This window comes from Manduca sexta, chromosome 7 (genome assembly GCF_014839805.1).
Source record: "Manduca sexta isolate Smith_Timp_Sample1 chromosome 7, JHU_Msex_v1.0, whole genome shotgun sequence".
Taxonomy (NCBI): domain Eukaryota; kingdom Metazoa; phylum Arthropoda; class Insecta; order Lepidoptera; family Sphingidae; genus Manduca; species Manduca sexta.
The window spans coordinates 261,537-283,443 of NC_051121.1; the positions used below are offsets into that span (position 1 = coordinate 261,537).

The 21,907-nt window shown below is 31.9% G+C and overlaps 1 protein-coding gene and 1 pseudogene across 1 annotated transcript; both read right to left on the bottom strand.

The window, feature by feature from the left end:
* Positions 1-14,550: 14,550 nt before the first annotated feature.
* On the bottom strand, positions 14,551-15,132 carry LOC119193862 (annotated as a pseudogene).
* Positions 15,133-20,442: 5,310 nt separating this feature from the next.
* LOC115454781 lies at positions 20,443-21,807 on the bottom strand. Its single transcript, XM_037436302.1, has 3 exons — positions 21,449-21,807; positions 20,895-20,961; positions 20,443-20,633 (listed from the first exon to the last, which is right to left on the bottom strand). Exons 1-3 carry the CDS (start codon positions 21,509-21,511, stop codon positions 20,443-20,445), a joined length of 321 nt encoding a protein of 106 aa, XP_037292199.1. The 5' UTR covers positions 21,512-21,807.
* Between the last annotated feature and the right edge of the window lie 100 nt (positions 21,808-21,907).

A 21,907-nucleotide genomic window follows, 5' to 3' on the forward strand; every position in this document is an offset into this window, starting at 1 on the left:
CATATTCTAATATAATAGAGTGAAATCTTTCAACTATACCCATAGAGTTTGGATTATGTGGAGTTCCTATATGCAACTCTATTTTATAGAAATTTAACAATTCTTTCAATAACTTATTATTAAATTCTGAACCTGGATCAGAACTTATTTTATTAGGAATGCCATAAAATGGAAAATATTTCAATAGTGCTCTTATGATCTCTGGGGTAGATCTATTAGTCACTTCTAATGCTTGGCCTAATTTACTAAAGGCATCAACAATTGTAAGGAAGTATGTTCCTTCAATACTAAATAAGTCGATAAAAAATTCCTGAAAAGGTTTCAACTGAGTTTGCGTTAACTGCAACTCTGGTATTAGGGTTTCCTATCATACTTCATTTTCTTGCAGACTTCACAAGAATTAATTATACTTGCTACAGTATGATCCAAATTTCTCCAAAAGTACATTCTTTTTCAATGAGTAATATTTCTCTAATACCTCTGTGACATGATTTACCTATATGGTACTTAAGAACAATGTCGCTCTGTTTATTTTCATCTTCTATATAAATGGCTCTTTCAGTACATTTAACAAATTTAATAGAATCTTTTCTGAATAAATTAGCAATTACATCGGCAAATATGCTTCGATGTTGTTTATCTTCAAAATAAATAAAATATTTATTTTAAGGCTTTACGTAGTCTTTTAAAAATGACTTTACTACCTCACTATCATTACTATGTTTTTTTTTAACTTTTTATTTCATCTTCATCTGATGATATTATAATTGACTTTTTAGAACCAATTTTTTATGAGCTTTACGCTTTCTTTTCTTTTCTATGCTTTCAACTTCATCATCAATTTCTTTGAGATATTGTTGAATTTCTGGATCCTGATTTTGGTCCATATTAACTATCATAGAAATACTATCTTCGCTATCAATTACGTTAATTTTTATACGCGATAATGCATTTGAATTTTATTTTGTTTGCCCGGTTTATACTTTATTTCAAAGTCAAATTCTGACAATCTAAGCTTCCATCTGGTAAGCCTACATCCCGGTTCTTCCAATGAATTTAACCATATTAGTGGTCTATGATCACTCAAAATAATAAACTTTTTACCATATAAATAAGTCTGAAATGTTTAACATGCCCAGACTAGGGCTAATAGCTCCTTCTCTATTGCACTATAGCGGGTTTCTGCATAATTAAGAGTTCTAAACGCAGATGCTATTGGTTTATCATTGCCTATCGGTCCCTGTGATAATAATGCGCCTACAGCATAATTTGAGGCATCCGTTGTTAACAGGAATGTCTTCTCAAAATCTGGATGTTGTAACAAAGGTGCATTTGTTAACAACTCCTTGCATTTTTCAAATGCATTAATATATTCTTGTGTAATATTTACGTTATTTCTTTTCTTTAGACATTTTGTCAATGGCTGAGTAATTTTTGAAAAGTCTTTTATAAACTTTTTATAGAAACATACTAATCCTAGGAAACTCTTAATTGCAGTTTGCTTTTTCGGTAGCGGAAACTTTAAAACAGCTTTTATTTTATCATCGTTTGGTTGTAGACCATTTTAAGAAATAGTATATGCTAAATATAAGATTTCTTTCGAAAAAATCACATTTGTCTAGTGTAACTTTTAAATTATATTGACGTAACTTGTCAAATATTCTTTTCAATTTTATAATATGCTCTTCTAAGCTTGATGAATATACTATGATATCATCTAGATATACTAGACAATCAACACCTATTAGTCCCTTAAATATAAGATGTTAATATATCATTAGATGCGTATTTTTTAGCTCTATCTATCTACCATATAAACTTTGTAATAGCTACCGATGTTACCGATTAAAAAAAAAACATAAAAGTCCCTTTTGCATTCAAAATTTGAACCAATATTATAAAAAATATGTCAAAAATTAAACACAGTTTTACAAATAAAAATGGTTTATTGTACCTTTTTGGTAAAAAACCGTATCAAAAGTTTAATCTTATTACTAAGTAAAAACATAAGTGAATGGACACCAGGAAAACATTGTATTAAAAAATCTAAACTAAAAAATCTTAACTTATTATTAAGTAATATAATTGAGATCAACTTTGTACGTAACTATTATTCAGTAAAATTAAACATCTCTCTAAAACAATTATATTTGTAAGAATAATAGAAAAAACAAGAGATAAAACTGTAATAATCATTGTCAAAATATACATAAAATAACCACATTCATTAATAAATTCTCTAAAAAACTCAAAAAATATTCAACTGACGACACTAATTTGTCTCTCTTTAACATTAATAATTTAAACAAAACAAAATACTAGATCAGTTCTAAAGGCACATAATTCAGGAGCAAAATATTATAGCTTATATGTAATAATACTATTGCACAATAACAATCTAAGTAGTCTTACAAAATCACAGTTATAAACAATTTAAGGCACTTTTTACGTAAACTATTTTAAGTTACAATTTATAATCGTTATTTATTATTGTTATGTAAAATGTTTATATGAAATTTATAAGTCTTTATTTATCAAAAGGAACTTTTAAAATTAACTATTCTAAATATTATCACAATTAGGTATCTATTACAAAAATTAAAAATTTTCGTAAAAGCTTTAGTAATACTTAGGAATGATATTTTTCTCAATAAGTTTAAGAATACCCTGTTTTTTAGTTTCAGTTATTTTAAGTTTTTGTTTGTACAGTTTTTGGCACTATAGGATTAGCAGACCTTCTTTTTGTCAGCGTGGCTACCGAGGTAAACTCTTCAGTTTCGTAAGAAGTCTTGAAGAAAAATTTGTTCTCATAATCTCGATTAATAGTTTTTATATCAGCCCATTTGACTTTTTGTCCATGGGCTTCAATTTAGTTTATATTATTAATTTACAAACAAATCAATACATTTGTATGATTTTCAAGTTAAAAATTACTGAAGTAATAAGAATAGAACAAAATTAACATCAAAATGGTAATTTTTATTTTTTAAAATTGTAACGAAAACTGAAATTATTATCATGCAAAACGGCCATATTTCTGGCCTTCCCATTCTAGCACGCTAAAAATAATTATTTATTCCACTATAATTTAATGCAAAAGGGACGTATTTCAAAATATGTTACTATTGTATTATAAAATATAATTATACTTAACTAATATTGGATTACAAAAAGGACGCATTTCAAATATGGCAATTTTGTATTATAAAATATAATAACAAATACTAATGTTAGAAAGCAAAACGGACGTGTTCCAAAATATGGCACTTTTTATTATATATTATGGTTACAAATACTAATGTTAGAATGCAAAACGGACGTTTTCCAAAATATGGCACTTTGGTATTGTAAAATATAATCACACTTACCTGAAATTTTGAATCCAACACAGACATATTTTGGATTGTGGCACTTTTTCACGCAACCGACGTGCGTTTGCGTTGAATCTCCGGGCGCAACTAACAAAATGGCGGTTTTGCACTGACATTACCTGTCAACGTGAGCTAATGCAAAAATGGCTGTAAGTCAGTGCAGCCATAATATAAGCAAAAATTATGGGAGTTTTTTTTTTTCACTTTAAAATATGACTCGGTTCAGGTGTCATTTTTGCAATAAAACGATTTTAATTGTTTTTTTAATTGTGGCCCTTTTGTATTCATGGAGCGAAATATTACCTGCATTCCTACCGACATCTGTATTTCTGGAAAATTTTGCGTCAGAAACTCGAAATATGTTATTGCCTACCGTAGAGTGGAGGTCGAGGGGGACGCAGGCCACGATCCCGGTCGCATTCTCCATTGGGTCATCCGAGGCCGTAAGTATTACTTTTCCAAAAACAAGACAAAACCAAGTCTCTAAATCCTCTTTATTTAGTCTAGTAATCTGCAAATTGTACCTGGAGCATATGAGAAAGTCTAAACGGTGCAAATGCACCTGTATGCAATTATTGCACGGACAGGAATTCAAGACAGGTTTCAACTCGTTCGAATTTTACGACGAGTTTACTGAGTAGCTTATAGGTTATATTATTTGAATTTCGACAACAGATACAAACTATGCAGTTTTTTGGTAAAATTATAAACAGAATTGGAAATTGTATGCCATTATTGCGCTGCTTACGCGGACGAGTTCATTGAGTAGGAACCAAATATTACTTGAATTTCAATAACTCAAATAATAACTCCTTATGTATTTGTGTAGCTATTCCAAAAATAATTTTATCAAAATTAGCCATGAAATAGGTCGTAATAAGAAAAAAACACAAGGTCAGCTTTTTGATTTGAATATAGAGATGTGATTTTTGATAAATCGTATAAATGGTAGCCAATATATGTAAAATAACATTATTACATTAGGTAATTGTACTCACTCATGGTTTTTATCACTTATAAACACAAAAATTTTTCTTGTTAACGAAACACTCGCGTATTTTGCAGCCAAAATGGCGTCTGAATATTCATTTGACTTTTACTGTCTTTTCAGAAACAAGTTTTTTTTTTAAGGTAATATTGACCTTTTAGCCATTAAAAAAAAAATGTTTACAACTAGAAATAAACGCGTAAAATAAGAAATAAAATATTTTGAAAATCATATTCAATAAGGTTCAAGTTCTGTTTTCAAACCAGAAGGCATTCTAACAAATTCATATAGTAGGGCCAATTTAATAGATCACATTTGACATTTGTCAGTATTGGGTAAATAGTGAGATAACTTGCTTAAAAATATCGATGAAATGAATTGAATCGATACGAACTTCAAACATCTGTGAATTGATTGCAGTTGTAGTGAGAAAGTACTTACAGGTATTGTTATTTTGAATAAGTTCCATTAAAAATCAAATAAAAAATTTACAGTCAAATCCCTGTCTCATTATTATTTTCTCTCGTAAATTTAGGAATGAAAATAAGACACGTACGTATTTAAACAAAAAATGTTTATTCAGTTGAGCTATTAGAATTATAAAAAAAATGGCGTATATTGGAGGAGGCCTATGTCCAGCAGTGGACAAAGATATAGGCTGATGATGATGATGATGATGATGATGATTAGAATTATAACTAGCGTTATCATCATTATCACTGCTATCCTCGCTCAAGATATTATTAATTCATTTTCAATAATATCGTCTATTCTCACGTCTCGTACAAAATCATTTAAAATAGTGTTTTTAGTTTTTTCGATGACTTTTCTCCAGTCTTCTGTACCTGATGATTTCTGCACCTGCATTTTGTAGCAAAGTTAGCAATTTTGCAGTACTAAATGGTAGTTCCGTATTATTACGCGCTGCATGACCCTTTATTTGTGCCCAAATAAGCGCGATAGCGTTATACTGGCAGTGGTATGGAGGCAATCGAATAACTTCGTGTCCATGCTCTATAGCAGGGATGGCGAACCTTTATGCGTATACGTGCCAATTTTCTAGAATAATATTTAATGACGTCGCAGCCGTGCCATCAAATATTCTTGACTTTGTGATCAGTGGAAAAATAATGTAAAAAAACAATATCAACTCAAAGCTCTATATTTACCAAAAATACAATTACAAGAGCAATTAAAAATTAGTGCGACTTCTGTTGTTGCAGATTGGACGATAATTGACTTATATTGGGGTTGTACGATGTTACTTTTAGCAGAATGCATGCTGAACTTGATTCATCAGTCAGTCGATTTCTAACAGAGTCTTTGATGTTATTCATCTCTGAAAACAATGACTCGCAGGCATATGTTGATGAAAATACAGTTAGAATAGCGTGAGCCAGCTTTTTTAAACAATTAAATGTTTCTGGCAAGGCATTCCAGGTTTCTAAAATTTTATTATTGGCATCTTTACTTATATTACTGGTCAATTGTTCTGTTTCAATTAACTCTAATTCTTTTCTCATGTCTATGAATTTTTGTATCCAAATTGAACTAGATTGGAAATCAATCAGCTGCATTTCAAAATCTTCAATTTCCAACCAATCGAACTGGGAGAAGTTCAGTGTATGAAAGGTCGTTACATCTGGGTACATAATAAACTTGACCGTTTCTGATAATTCTTTGAACTGAGAAAATCTTGTTGAAAATTCCTTAATTGAAGAATCAATCACAGAGATAAATTCCTCAGTAATATTTTCTGCATTTGTTGTCTCATGTATATCAGATTCATTGATATATTTTTTCAAGTATGGAAAATACTTGTAGTTTTTTGTGATAATATCGTTTCTGAAAACTTGCAGTTTAGCCTCAAAGGCGCGAATGAGATCGATCATGACGATTATTGTTTAGTTTGTGCCTTGAAGCTTCACATTTAACGTATTTAAGTGTTGGCATATGCCTGTAAAAAACATCAATTTTGAAAGCCACATGACGTCCAAAAGCTGTGGGTATTGTTCAATTTTTCCCTCATTTTGCAGAAACAGTCTGATTTCTTCCAAGCATTCAACAAATCTTTCAAGTACAGACCCACGACTCAGCCACCGAACATTATTATACATCAGTAAGCCATTATACACGGAGTTGACTTCATCCAACAAAGCGTCGAACTTTCGCTTGTTTAAAGCCTGAGCAGAGATGAGGTTGACTATTTTCGTAACAACTGCCATAACATAATCAAGAGATGTTAAACCGCTCTTAGCGCATAAGGCTTGTTGGTGAATGATGCAGTGGAATTCAAGAATCGAATGTCCTACTTCAGTTTGAAATAAACTTATGAAACCAATTTTTTTACCCACCATACTCGGAGCACCATCAGTTGTTACAGAAACAACTTTTTATATCAATTTCTTTTCAACTATCGAATTTTTAACTGCCGTACAAATATCTGCGCCCTTTGTAGTTGTTGGTAACGATTTTATCGCAATTAATTCCTCGTTAATGACATTTCCTACGCACTATCGAGCAAAAACAGCTAAACGTGCAGATTTTGGGACGTCAGTGCTTTCGTCGAAAAAACTCGCCTTCTTGAAAGGGTTTACTATGCCGAGCGATGACATTTGCAGCCGTGTAACTTGCCGCACTTGTATGACAATTTTTGCCGACAAATTTATTTATTGATGTTGACTGTTTGTTTCTGTCTTTCAAAGCACTCGCAATTAATTCCTTCTGCTCTGCTTCGCTTTTTTGACAAATTGATTTGTGATTTGTTTCAAAATGCCGTTTAACGGAAGATGTTCTACATACCATGGTGCCAGAACATAAAACACACACTGCTTTGTCACCTTTATTAATCACGCCGAATTTATCAGTCCACCAAGTCTGAAATTCTCTAATATCCTTGCTATTTTGCACTTTTAGTTTCTTTGCTGAACTAGCCATATTAAATTACAGCAAATAATAACTAAACTTTATTACTAAATTTATACGTTTTTGCTTTATTTAACTGCGAAAGCATAGCAACTACGTCCACCCCGCGCACGTAACGCTCGCGCGTGTTTGCTTTTCAAAGATTCATAGGTATTATGCTACATTATAATTTATACTTTTTTCTTTAAACTCGAAATCAGTGACGTGCCGAAATTATTTCGTCGCGTGCCAGCAATGGCACGCGTGCCATTGGTTCGCCATCCCTGCTCTATAGGGCTAGTTCGTTGATTACATAGCGAGGCTTGGACGGCTTAGTTGCTTTGACCAAATTCAATAACTCAACTTTTAATAAAGTTGGGTTTGCTTCCACATCATTTCTGTCCAGCCACGAGACAATTTCTTGCTTTTTGGTTGCTTGAGTTGGTGGTTTATCAACTTGTACTGAATGATACGGTGCATTATCCATTATAATTATTGATGGGTTTTCTAAGCTAGCAAGCAGTTTATCAAACCACTCTTTAAAAACCTCAAATTTAAATTTAAGAAGATTTATTGTGAACAGTAATTACTTATATACCTCAAAAGATTTATTGAGAACAGTAATTACTTATTAGCGCAGCAATGATAAGACGACGACACAAAGAAAATTATATGTAAGAATGAACTACATCTTTTAGTATATCAAGGGGCGCCAACAAGCGGCATAATGCAGTAGTAAGATAGGTCACATAAATTGTTTGGTTTATACTCTATCTAACTATACTGTTTCAACATATACTTTGGGGATTTTTTTCTCCACGACTTTCTTTGTTTCCTCTTCTCTCATTCAGTCATATCACTAATAGTCTTAACTTTCTTTTCAGCTTTCTTGCTTTGGTAATATACCCCCTATCTTTCAGTCTCTTCATCTCTTTTTGTTCAGGTGTCATGTTATCTAAAAACTTGCGCTTCCTTACATATTAGCCTTTTCACGATGCCTTTTATAAGATATACTGTCCTGTTTTAATCCTTTTTTCGACTTTCTTTTCTCTTCATTTTTATCGTTTTCCGTGTTACTCGAACTAAATTGATACTTAAAACCAAAATTTAGCACAGTTATACTTTTTAAATGAGTTAAAGTATCATTCCTTCACATATTATCATTTCGAAAAGGGTTGTTACAAATGGGAGCGTTTCCGAAACGACTGTTCTCGTAATGACTATCCGATACATATTTTAATGTTACGCTTAACGCCGCCATGTCAGATATTGGTTTTAGAGGTTATGAACTAGTGAGCTGCAATATTTATCATAATTTTGCAAAAAGTAAGCAAATTTACGAAAAACTAATTATCAAACAGCGTTCCCGTAGTGACACGGAATTAATGTACGCTACACAAACATCAAATTAAATGATACTTACCAACAAAATCAATATGTTTTTTTCGTAAACACGACCTACGCCGTTTTATTTGCCGAGCGAACTTCACACTGTTGCTTCCTAAAGCCACCTAGGGTATTTTGTTTTAATTCCATCGACCAATATCAACCGCGTTCATGGAATGATTCGGTAGTTGTCGGACAGCGTTTGAATAGCCAAAACATGAAGAAATTAAAATGTTATAAATTTAGTTTATAGATATATTGTTAATTAAATAATTTTCAAAGCTAATATTACAATATGATATTTTTAATTCATAATTGGAATCATTTTTGACTTGTCTGAACTACGCAATATGGTTTTAGGACGTGTTCCCGGAGTGATTATTTAGGCCTGTTTTTGATTAAAATCAAGTAAAACATTATTATAGAAAATAAATATGCTATGCGCCATGTAATTGTGCACAGCACCTTTATTTTGAAGTTGTTGCAATATTAAGCACATCACTAAATCACACTAAGGACATCACTATAAAAAAAAAGGTTTAATGTGTGTCTATGGTCTATGTCCTCCTTCTTCCTCTATGATCGGCTTCTAACATGTAAAACGTTTTCGTCTAAGTTATATTTTGTATTAACAAATAATAAAGTGCTAATTAGAAGAAATATATGTGTTTATTATCTCAACATGGTAGCAGAGCGTGGTTGTACGAAATAAACACAAAAGAAGCACAACTGGGTTGCGATCCACATGGATGACGGAAAAATGACTAGTCAATTAATGGCGTCTACGAGGGCTGCGGTCTCATTATTACCATGTCTTACTGAAAAATCTAATTTCGGTACGTGGAAATTTCGTTTAAAATTACTGCTGGAGGAGAAGCAAGTAGCTTATGTGCTTTTGGGCAGCCAAGCGGAGCAATCATCATATAATAAAGATGACGCAAAAGCAAAGTCTATAATCGCGCAATGTGTGTCAGACAGATATATAGAAATCATAAAAAACGGAACAAATGCTAAAGAGATGCTAAAATTATTGGAAGATACCTTTGAGAGAAAAAGCGTGTATAATCGATTTCATCTGAAACGTAAGTTAATTACTTTAAAGTGCGAGGAGCCTCTCGAGACATAGGTACCTAATAAAATTCTGTTCCGTAATAAATGATCTGTCCGCAATAGATGTAACTATCGAGGAGGAAGACAAAATTTGCTATCTCTTATCATCATTACCCAGAGTATATGATCCTATCATCACTTCTTTGGAGACAATGGCTATAGAAAACAAGTTAAGTTTTGATTTTGTAAAGGCTAGGTTATTGGATGCAGAAACAAAAATAAATTTAGACACCAAAACTACAGAAAGTGCTTTTATAACCTGCTACACATGCGGCAAGAACGGTCATAAGAGTTATGAGTGTAAAGCAAAGGAGAGAATAAACAACAGAGGTCAACAATATAGAAGAAATCAAAGAGCATTTGGTCGAGGTCGAAGAGGTAGATTTCATGGACGAGGTCATCATGGTCGAGGTATGCAAGGTCAAGGAATCATCACTCATTGGTAAGGCTGACATTGGATTTATAGCAAGTGAAACTTTACTTAATGTAATAGACAATAAGTTAGACATTACTTTAGTTATTGACTCTGGTTGTACTCAACATATTGTAAATGACATATATGAAAAATATTTAACAAATGTTGAAATGTTACAAGACAGTGTAAAAATTTATGTCGCCAATGGCCAGTATATTTTAAGCAATAAAAAGGGAAATTTAAAAGTGATCTATAAAAACTTAAAAATAAATATTGAGGTATTAATTGTGAAAAATATAACTCATAATTTGTTATCAGTAAACAAAATAACTGAGTCAGGATTTAATTTACATTTTGATAATTCTAAAGTTGTAATAAGAGGTAAAAATACATACATTGTTTGTCATTCTGAAGGTAAATTATACAAATTAAATGCAAAACTTTGTTATGAAAATTGTAATATTAGCAACTGTAATGATTCTAATAATGTTCTTTCCGACCTTTGGCATAAACGTTTAGGACACTTAAATAGAAAGGGTTTGGGTATTATGCAGTTACCAATATCTAATAAAGTTTGCAGTGCCTGTATAGAAGGGAAAGCTACTAGAGCACCATTTAAGTCAATACTGAAACCAAGATCTAAAAGGATAGCAGAGATGTTGCACACAGATATTACAGGATCAATTAAGGACTGTGGACTCAACGGTGAGAAATACTTTATGACTATAATTGATGACTACTCCCATTTCTGTGTGGTATATCCATTAATTAATAAATCTGAAGCTACAGAGAAATTAATTAATTATATAATAAAATTAGAAAATGAAACAGGTAACAAAGTACAGAGAATAAGATGTGACAAAAACAGCACACCTATTAGCAGTAAACTCTCAACAATGTTGAGAGTTTACTGCTAATAGGCTGAAGATTTTTTGTAGAAATAAAGGTATAAATTTAGAAAACACTTTACCTTATACACCCCAACAAAATGGAGTTGCTGAACGTTTAAATAGAACCTTATGTGATAAAACTAGAACTGTGTTTGCAGAGACAAACCTTCCAAAATTTTTATGGTGTGAAGCAATTCAATGTGCGGCTTATCAATTGAACAGATCTCCATCACAGGCCATAAATTTCAAGACACCATGTTTCATGAAATACGGGCATAATGATATGTCAAGATTAAGAATATTCGGCTTAAAAGCGTGGCCTACTATTGTAACAAAACAAGACAAACTGAGTAAAAGAGCAATACCGACAAGGATGGTTGGTTATAATACTGTTGGTTATAGATTGTGGAATCCGGAAGATAACACAATAATTATTTCAAGAGATGTAATATTTAATGAAAATGATATTGAATACAAAGAAAAAGAAGAAGATAAAAATGAAAAGTATATTAATGTAGAAGAAGAGCAGAATATACAGCAAGATATAGAAAGTGAAAATACAGAGATTGAAAATACAAAGTATGAAGATACGAATGAAGAAGACGAGACCATAAATGAAGAAACAAGTGATAGAAAGCAAGAAATAGAAAAGCGGTCTAAATCAGGAAGAATAATAAAAAGACCTACTTATTTTGATGAATATGAATCTAATATAGTTATATGTTTGAGTGCTGAAACACCAAATTCATTTGAAGAAGCAATGAATAATACAGAGTGGGAAGAAGCTGTTAATAAAGAATTAAATGCACTTGAAAACTAGAAACCTGGGAAGAAAATAAACTACCTGCCGGAAAGAAAGCAATAGATACAAAATGGATTTTTAAAGAAAAAGAAGATGGTACAAAGAAAGCGAGATTAGTTGTTAGAGGTTTCCAACAAAAGAAAGAAGATACTTTCCAAAGCAACTATGCACCTGTTGCTAGACACTCTACAATAAGAATGTTTTTATCTAAAGCAATACAAGAAGATTTAAAAATTATTCAACTTGATATTCCAACAGCTTTCTTGAATGGAAAATTAAAATCTGATGTTTACATTAAAGTACCTCAAGGACTAAAAGTCAGGAATCTAATACAGTACTAAAGCTAAGAAGAGCTTTATATGGTTTGACAGAATCGCCTAAATATTGGAATGAAACAATAAATGAATTTGCAAAGAATAATGGATTTCAACGCTCAGAATATGATTATTGTATGTACTACAAAGATGATTGTTGGATGTTAATATATGTAGATGATATCTTAATTTTAGGAAATAGAGATGTTATTGTGAAAGCTCTGGAAAAGAAATTTAATGCAAAGAATCTAGGAGATTTATTTTCCATTCCTAAAAAGATTTTTAGGAATGGAAATAGAAAGAAATGAGGATACTATAACTGTGAAACAAACTAATAGGATAGAGAAGATATTAAAGAAACATAATATGTATGAATGCAAAGGCATGAAAACACCTATGGAAATAAACTATAATATAGAGGTTAATGACAAAGAAGAAAAATTAGATGTACCTTACCGTGAACTACTTGGAAGTTTGATTTATTTAACTGTTACTTCATGGCCAGATTTAACATTTGTAGTATCTTATCTTAGTAGATATCTAGACAAACCGAATGAACAACTGTGGAAAGCTAGTAAGAGAGTTATGCGCTACCTTAAATAAACAAAAGATAAAGGACTTATATTTAAAAAGACTACTGATAAAAACTTGTATGGATTCTCAGATGCTGATTGGGCTGGTGATCGAAATGACAAAAAGAGTGTAAGCGGTGGATTGATTTTACATGGAGTAAACCCCATAGCCTGGTTCTCAAAGAAACAATCCTGTGTAGCTCTCTCAACAGCTGAATCAGAGTACATTGCTGCTGCAGCTACAGCTCAAGAATTGGTAAATCTTAAAGGGCTTAGTCAACATCTAAACTACAAGATTGATTCTATTTTATTTGTTGATAATGTCGGAGCCATTTTTATGTCTAAAAGTTATGAAAACTCAAAAAGAACTAAACACATAGATATTAGAGTACTGTTCAAAGATCAATTAATAAAATAGACAATTTAAACCATCGAAAACTAAAAGATGGCGTTGTAATAAGTAATGACGTACAGTAGTTATAAATTAGGGCAATAGATGGCGCTGTACAATTTCTTTAATTTTGTACATCGCGATGTCAAGATTCTCCGACCCATATGTATAAGGGTTGGGGAATCTTGCCTCGTCAGTTCGGGAATTCAAAGCAACCATGTAAATCAGAGCGAGTAGTGAAGGAATAACAGTGCGTATAAGTGCATCAGAGCGAGTAAGGTATAGAGGTAAACAAGTGTAACTTCTTAGTAATTATAAACTGTAGACTGTAGCACAGACTACTATTATAGATGCTACGCATCAGACAGGGCACTCCCATAGAGTACGTATAGAACGATTTGAACGTAATTTAAAGAAAATGACAGCTTTATTTATTTTTTAAATTTTCAATTCAAAGATGGCAAAGACCACAAATTTAAGGACAACTTTTTTTAAATAATCATTAATAACATGGCACAGGTGACTTGTAGATTCAGCCAAAAAAATAACCTAGCAGTAGGTACTTTTATTTATATCTCTTCTTTTTATTGTAATAATTTTTAAAGGTCGTAGAAGAAAACAAATGTTTATTTTTGACGAGATTTATTTCTTAATCTTGTTAAATATTTATTATATGCTTTCATTTGCATATTAGGCAATTTTTTATTTTGCTGGCGAAAAATATCCGTGCCTTTTAAAATTTCATTAATTGTATTGCACCAATTAAACACTGTTAATCGCAAAGTTAAATCAAGAAAATATTCTAACACCTTTTCTTTGTGTATATGACACTCTAGCGATTCAAATACATACTTTGACTTTATAATATTTTTTAAACTTTCTATACTTTTTCCACATGTGGTTTGTAGTCCGGTCAATTTAGACATTCGAAGTTACATAAAGTCCCAACAAGCTGAATTTCTGTGAAGTTGTTCAAAACATAATTATAAACAATGTCTAGAAGTTCCCCATCATTCCCCTGTAAGGAAAAAATTTAATTCAAGGTCAAAGGTCAAAAAAATGAGTTTTTCGCGATTTTTAGCAAAACGGTAAGTTTTATCATAAAAGTGCCTCAAACAAAAATTGTAGATCATAAAATTATCTATAAAAAATGTATCAATACTTTTTTTCTTACGAGCCACCGTTTCTGAGATATAACGATTCAAAAAGTTATAAAAGTTGTTATCATAATATGCACACGTTTCCACGCCACCTATGAGGTAGTGTACTTAGCGCGTTTTTTTTAACGTGGTTTCCCCAGTAGGGCTACTCCTCGGGTAAGTTGTGATCCTGTTTAATGTAAAACTTTTGCAAAATAACGGAAATTTTCAAAGATTGGGAAAGATAAAAGCGATGTAAATGAAAAAAGTGTTGAAGTTTATTCGTCTTATTCGTAAGTTTCAAATTCTTGTTCTTCTTCTTGATCTTCTTCTTGTTCTTCTTCTCCTGCTTCTTCTTCATCTTCATTTTGGATGCAAGTAAATTGCGTCAATAGCGATGTATCGCATGATACTTCGTCGGAGTCAAACGAATCCTCCATTGTTTGTGATTCAATATTAGAGCACGACCGGCCTTGACAATTTGTGCATGCCAAAGAACAAGACAGTCCGACTTTTTTGCAACCACATTTAGCACTGCATCCCTTTTTGCAGTTGCAAAAAATAGTGTTCAGCAGTTTTTCCGGCGCAGGTGGAAGTAAAGTTTGAACTGGCTCTAATATATTGTTGACCAACTTCCAACCCCAGTCTGTAGGGTCTAGCTGATAACCAAGCCACACTTGAACTTGGTAATATACTCGAAAAAGATGTTGGTGAGCAGCAACTGAGGTTGGAGGAAGACAAGCTAATTGAACTTGTTTTTATTTTTAGTATTTTTAACGAAACATGCATATCGATGCTTATCTAAACAGGTAGTTTTTTTAGGAGCTCGGTACATAGAAAGAAGAAAGCGGATGCCGTTGGTAATAACTTCTTGTTGAGTTGAATTACTTTTTTTTAAAAACTTCAGCACATTGAATTAAATCTTGTTTTTCAAACATTTTGAAAACTGCTGTTTTACCCCTCCTGTAAAATGCAGATGTCGTATCACAGCCAGTTATTGCGTGTAAAAATAGTACATGATCTTTACACTTTACTAAAGTAAATAAACTTTTGATGAATATATATCTGATTGATGCTGAGCTTTTCCTGGTTTTAAGAAAAAAATAGTTTTTTCAGTTGGCGTTCGAGCAGTGAGTAATACAAGTAAGTCAACATCTTCACCAACAACAATAGTTGTATTTGTCAAATTGAATTGCTCTATTGCTGTTTCAATAATCAATACATCAGCATCATTATTAGCTTGTTTTACCAATATATTTTCAGCCGTAAACTTTTCTTTCAACATTGAAATGAACCGAGACTTGTTGTGGGTATTTGTAAGAAATTTCTGTTGACTGGTTGGGACTGTCATAAGTTCATCAAATAAAATATCAGAAGATGAAGATGTTGCTAAAGTTCGACGACGTTGTTCTGCAGCTTTGATATTTCTCGTGCAATCATCATAGCCATCAAATACGACAGTAACTCTGGAACCAAAATGTCTACGTACATATTGAACGTATTTATCTAAGATAACGTTGAATGTTTCTTCGCTATCCCACACAACGCGGTGTAGTAAGTATCCTCCGTCAATGATGTATGTCGCATTAGTGTTGTTAATATCAATATTTACTTTTTCAAAACAATCGTAAATGGTAGATTTCTGTGTTTTACGCATCCCGATGTCATCAAATAACGATAAAGGGTAGGGAGCTAATTCATATTCAAAATATTTTTCAATTTCATCTTGAAATGCTGCAGTAATACTCATGCGTTGGAACAATAATACAGGGTCAATAGGTACTTTTTCTTCATGAACTTTTATGGAACTAGTCATAGTTAAGAGAGGAACAACTTTATCAGCGTGTTTTAATTTAATATTATTGAATGTCAGTCCTGTCATTTTTGCCATAGAAGCAAGTCCAACTTCACGAGCTTTATAACAATTAATTTTATCGTCACCAACGACACCACTCGCAATAGAAACAATTTTGTTAACCTCTGGAAAAGGATCATGCGTTGAGAACCACTCTAAAAGTCTTCGTATGTCTCTAGCATCTTTTTACTCGTGAATCACTTGCATCAACATGCTGCTCGGTCGTATCCATCCTAACATTAGCGATATCTTCTAATTTGTCACAAACTGTATTCATAGCATGCATACTATAAACCCATTTACTGATGACGCTCTCTTTTGTACTTCTCCCTCGAGCAATACCTCCATCTGTCTTCATAGCTTTCATCATAGACTGCTCGATTACCATGTCCGTTGAAGTTCCACAACTTAATTTGTCTGAACGTCTAACTGTAAAAATCCTCCTGAAAACTTTTCGTAAACTTCAGGATCAATCAAATTCTGTAATTGTTCCATATCCTGCAAGTAAAGGTGTGCAGATTTAGCATAAGGAAAATGTCCAGACGCGTGAAAATAAGGAAGCATTTCTTTGACGCAGTTTAAATGAGCTTTCCAATCCCCCATACGCTCAGCTCTTAGGAATTCTTTAGCAATGGAAACCATACAAAAATATTGAATCCAAAGTTTTGCAGTTGGTCCTCGTTCCTCATATTCTTTTAATTTTTGATTAAATTTATCAAGTAAAGCTCCAGATACTTCATCGTCATTTTCAATATCATTGTATGAAAGAGTATTACCTAATATATGCTCGATATTTACGATTAGATCTGCATCCATTATGTCATTCATTTCAACTTCTTTTAATATTATAATTGCCAAAGTAAGCTGAAGTAGTGTATGAGCTCGAACAGCTCTTGCGTAAGCATGACCATTCAGCATTTTTTTCTAATGATTTTGACGCATAGATCTCTGCTAGTACTTCTTTCATGCCGCTTCCTTGCATAATATGACCAATTGCTCCCATAAAAGACATCAGTAAATGAAATCCTCCAAGTCTGATGATGATTTTTGATAATTCAGAGCCCTGAGGTGCGGCTGATACAATTTCTCGAGCTTTAGCATACAGGGGCTGGTCGAAAGTCACGATGCATACAGTGTGGCCATACCGTTTTGCATTCTCTAATGCACAAAGTAAAGTCGTATAGATAGTATTATAGTTACTGGCTGGTTGGTGAATAAATGGTAAAATGAAATTTGAGATTTAGAATAATTCGTATGATTATTTGTTAAACGTTCAATAAAACCATTCCAACCGGGTAAAGACTCATTTTTCCATTTTCCATAAAACCATACTACATCAACTTTTTTGAGCAACGATACTGTTTCAGTTCCATAAACAAAATCTTTAACATTTATTTTACTGTAGCCTACTACACCGTCATTTGTATAAGTCTGTATCGGCACATGAGCTTTTGCCTTGAAATCATTTGCTGAAAGAGTTTCTTTTATTCGTGGCATAGGTTCTTCTAGTAAAACTGAATGTTTTGGAGTAACAATTTGAATAATACCCATTATGTGGAGCGTGTTATTGCCGTCTAGCGTATTTACATTAATATCAGCATTATCTGCAACGTATTGAATAAGAGTGCCACTTTCTGGTGGTAGGACATGAGGAGGACGATGGAAAACTGCTGCTGCCTCGTACATTATTGTATCATTATAAGAAGCACATAAACCAAAAGCCGAAAAGATTTGTATAAGACGTTTAGACCCGAACCTTCGATGAAAAAAAACTGCGAGGCCTAATTGTAATTTAGATTTAAAAGACCTTGGTCGAACAGCAGTCATGATACAATGGCAAATATTTGTGCATATTAATTTTAAATGATCTAAATTTTATCGTTTATTTTTTAAAATCACTCGTTCCACAAGAAATGTCAATGATTCTGGGATTTCATTATTTAAATCTTCAAACATGCGACTTGGTGGAGGGTAGTTAGAATTATCAAATACTGCGGTTTGAATATCTTCGCGAATAATAGCTGCAGCTGCGTCTAGGACTCTCAATCGTTCTTCTGTTTTATTCATTTTTTTCTTTCGTACCAGGCTTGATTCAAAATATCATGATGATTATCCACTAAGCATATGAATGTTGATGCTCCCGATTTCTCAGTGATAATAAGTTTATCACCATATTTTACTTTTAGTCGTAGCTTAATCGTTCTGTTATCTAGAGTCGTAGTTTTGCAAACCTTTTGTAATTCGTTCAAAGTGAACTGACAGTCATCGCTATTTTCAATGTAAGTAAATATTTCCTCCATTGCCAAATTCATAGCTTCGTCTTTAGGACGACCCATTTTAGCTCCAGTGGAAGGTTTTAAAAATTAGCATAGCAATCTCGATGATACTTAGCTTCAGCAGCAACTAAATCATATTCAAATTCGACTCGAGCAAGAACAGCTTTTGCTAAAGCATCGTCACGAGCCCGAGCTGTTTCCAGAATTGAATCTTTAAATTGAAGTGTACTTACTTGGCTGATTCGACGCCGAAAATCTGAGGATTTTCTTCTTTCACTCTCTTCATTTAATTTCTCGCCACAAAATAAGCATAGTTCTTTGAAACAAAAGCTGATTCACTGATACGTGATCTAGTACGAGGAGGACTTGCTGTGGATGTACTGGCTTCTTGTTCTTCACGTTGTCTTTTATTAGCTGCAGCAATAGAAGACTTTCGAGTATAATTTTTACGGCAATTTTCATGTATTGTCACAGATTTCTGATTTTTGAGATATTCCGAAAAATCATCAGCTCTTTCGATACTTGCATTAATTAATGTCTTCATACCACGTTCAACAGTAACAACTTCACTTTCAGTTAAAAGTTTAGCACAAATAAAACAATATTCAGACATTTTTAATATAAAACTCAAAACAGCACAATATAGGTTTGGATAAACACGTGTTTTCACTACAGAGTGACGCTCAAGACTAACAGTATTTCATTTATTATAGCAGGTATAAGACCCTAGCCACGCACACAATAGAACAAAAGACAGATGTCTCGAAGTTACACTGGCTTAAAGATTAAGGGACTGGGTTTCATTTTACCTGATATTCTTGTAGTTAAAACTTATGTATATTTTATATTGTAAGTATAAGTTACAATGACCGATAGAAAAATATTTAAACATTTAATATATATATATATATATATATATATATATATATATATATATATATATATATATATATATTATATAAAATATTACAACTCTAGATGTATATCCGTGGCGTACTCATGCATATTATGACGATAACAACTTTTATAACTTTTGAATCGTTATATCTCACAAACGGTGGCTCGTAAGAAAAAAAGTATTGATACATTTTTTATAGATAATTTTATGATCTACAATTTGTGTCTGAAGTACTTTTATGATAAAACTTACCGTTTTGCTGAAAATCGCGAAAAACTCATTTTTGACCTTTGACCTTGAATTAAATTTTTTCCTTACAGGGGAATGATGGGGAACTTCTAGACATTGTTTATAATTATATTTTGAACAATTTCACTGAAATTCAGCTTGTTGGGACTTTATGTAACTTCACTCTCATTTTTTGGTCTAAATTGACCGGACTATTGGTTTCTAAATACTTAATCGACTCTACAGTGATATTTTTAAAAAACCTCACGGCATACTCCGATGGGTAGGTCAATTTTAGAGGATTCTTCATATTTTTAAATTCCTTGCAAGAAATCCAATTATTAATGGAATTAGTTTCATAATTGGATTCCTTGCAAGTCAAATTATCTTTACACTTTTTACAATCAATTTTTTTTAGAATTTTTCTTACAACCCACCCAGTAGTAAATGCACGTGAGTGAACATTAATTCTTTCTAACTTTTCTGATGTTATAATATTTTCTGATGTATTCTGAGACCCAGAGGATTCAGGTGAATCTATATTTACAATATTATTTTTTTTAGTGTTGTTCATAATATTAAATAACGATTTTACTTTTAATAATTGTTCACCTGAATCCTCTTCACAATTAAATGTCTCAGAGTGAAATTTTATAAACCTTGTGATTAAGAGTGACTTAAAGGTGCTTTTGAAAGTGTGACAATTTAAATTATTATTTGGAAAGTTATACGCTCGCACCTGTCCAAAAAAGTTTTCAATGGGATCAGAGTTAAAGTATCGCGGGCGCATAATATTAATTTTTACTTTTTAAATATTGCCACACTCTCTGATAACTTTTAAGGGTAGTGACCCAATTTTTCAATGAAGGCAGACACTTTTTTACCTACAATTATCAACAAATTTTAAATTTTTTTTATAGCTTCTTGCCAAAATGCAATGTGGGGCGATTTATCTGTTACCGCTTGTCGAAGTGGTTTGCCCCTATTTTTCGTATTTGCGCCGTTCACGGAGTCAAATAGATCATCCATAAATGAAATTATGTCTGCTGTATTTTTTAACGTAGTGCTGACAGTTTTTCCGTCAGCATAATGAGCTAGAAATAAAAGAAAATTAGTAAATCATTCAGATTAATTAAATAACCGTGTACTTATATATTACTTATATTTAATAATAATATTAAATAAATAAATAATTAGGCTTGTTGGCCTTATATTATTATACTATAAGTGAATGTTGTCTTAGGGGGTTATAGTTGAGAGGAACAGATTAATCATTCTTAAAAGCATATTAGGAAAATATTAGCCACTAAATACTTATTTTCAAATTCTGAATATAGGTAATATCATATACTTACAAAACTGAGCAGAATATGATAAAGTAGCTGCCATTGTCTTGCTAAATACTCTAGTAGCATTTTTTACCTGAAATTAAAATAATATTTAGCTATAAGCTGAAGATATCTAACAATATAATATACACAAGTCTGTTTCCATAGTCCCGTATCAATTGGTGGTAAGGTAAGGTAAGGTAAAGTACAAATAGGAAAACATTTGGCTAAATGCCTTAGAAAAGTGTGATGGAACCAATGCTATTCATTATAAATATGCTAATTTGCTGATAAAAATACAACCAATTAGTTTGCTTATATTATTATGATTAGATTTGTTTTTTTTTTAAATCCCAAGATCCCAAGTACATAAAAGTTTACTCATTTCTACATCAAAGAATTCTCTACATAACTTGAAGATGCAAAGCTATTCCACAGACAGTAGTAATGCATCAGCTAAACTGAGATGATACCACTATTTTGGTGTTCATTGAATTAGAGGGAGCAATAATTAGTTGCATGATAGGACACAACGTGATAAAATGAAAGTCATTGAATAATAAAGTAAAACATATTCATACCTTCATCTTTTTAATTTTTTCTGGAATGACATGTTCATCATTCAATTTATGTAACAACCTCATTTCGGCATGATGGCAATCAGTTTTATAAACTTCAATTATGTCTTTCCATGTTGAAATGTTTCCATTCAATTCTATGTTTTTTTTTAAAAAATTATTTCTTATACCTTTCAATAGGTGCGGTGGGTCATATATTACGCTTAGTCTGTGCCCATTGATTATTATCACATTATCTGAAAATTAAATTATATTATTATGTGTTACAATTATACAATAGTGCTGAAAGTTATAAACATAATATTTAAAATTAATAATAAATAGTTATATCTGTATGTAACCAAATTGTTATATTGTTATAATTTATCCCATATCAAGAATAATAATATTGCTCAATTTTATTATAAAATTATTAATTTCATTATGTATATTTTTGTTTACAATTTTTTTTCTAGAGAAATA

Coding starts and splice junctions, on each gene's coding strand:
- LOC115454781 (XM_037436302.1), bottom strand. CDS start 21,511: ATGAGGTTGTTACATAAATTGAATGATGAACATGTCATTCCAGAAAAA. Junction 20,962..21,448: donor AAAAAATTAAAAAGATGAAG/GTATGAATATGT, acceptor TTTTAATTTCAG/GTAAAAAATGCTACTAGAGT. Junction 20,634..20,894: donor ATCATATTCTGCTCAGTTTT/GTAAGTATATGA, acceptor TTTTATTTCTAG/CTCATTATGCTGACGGAAAA.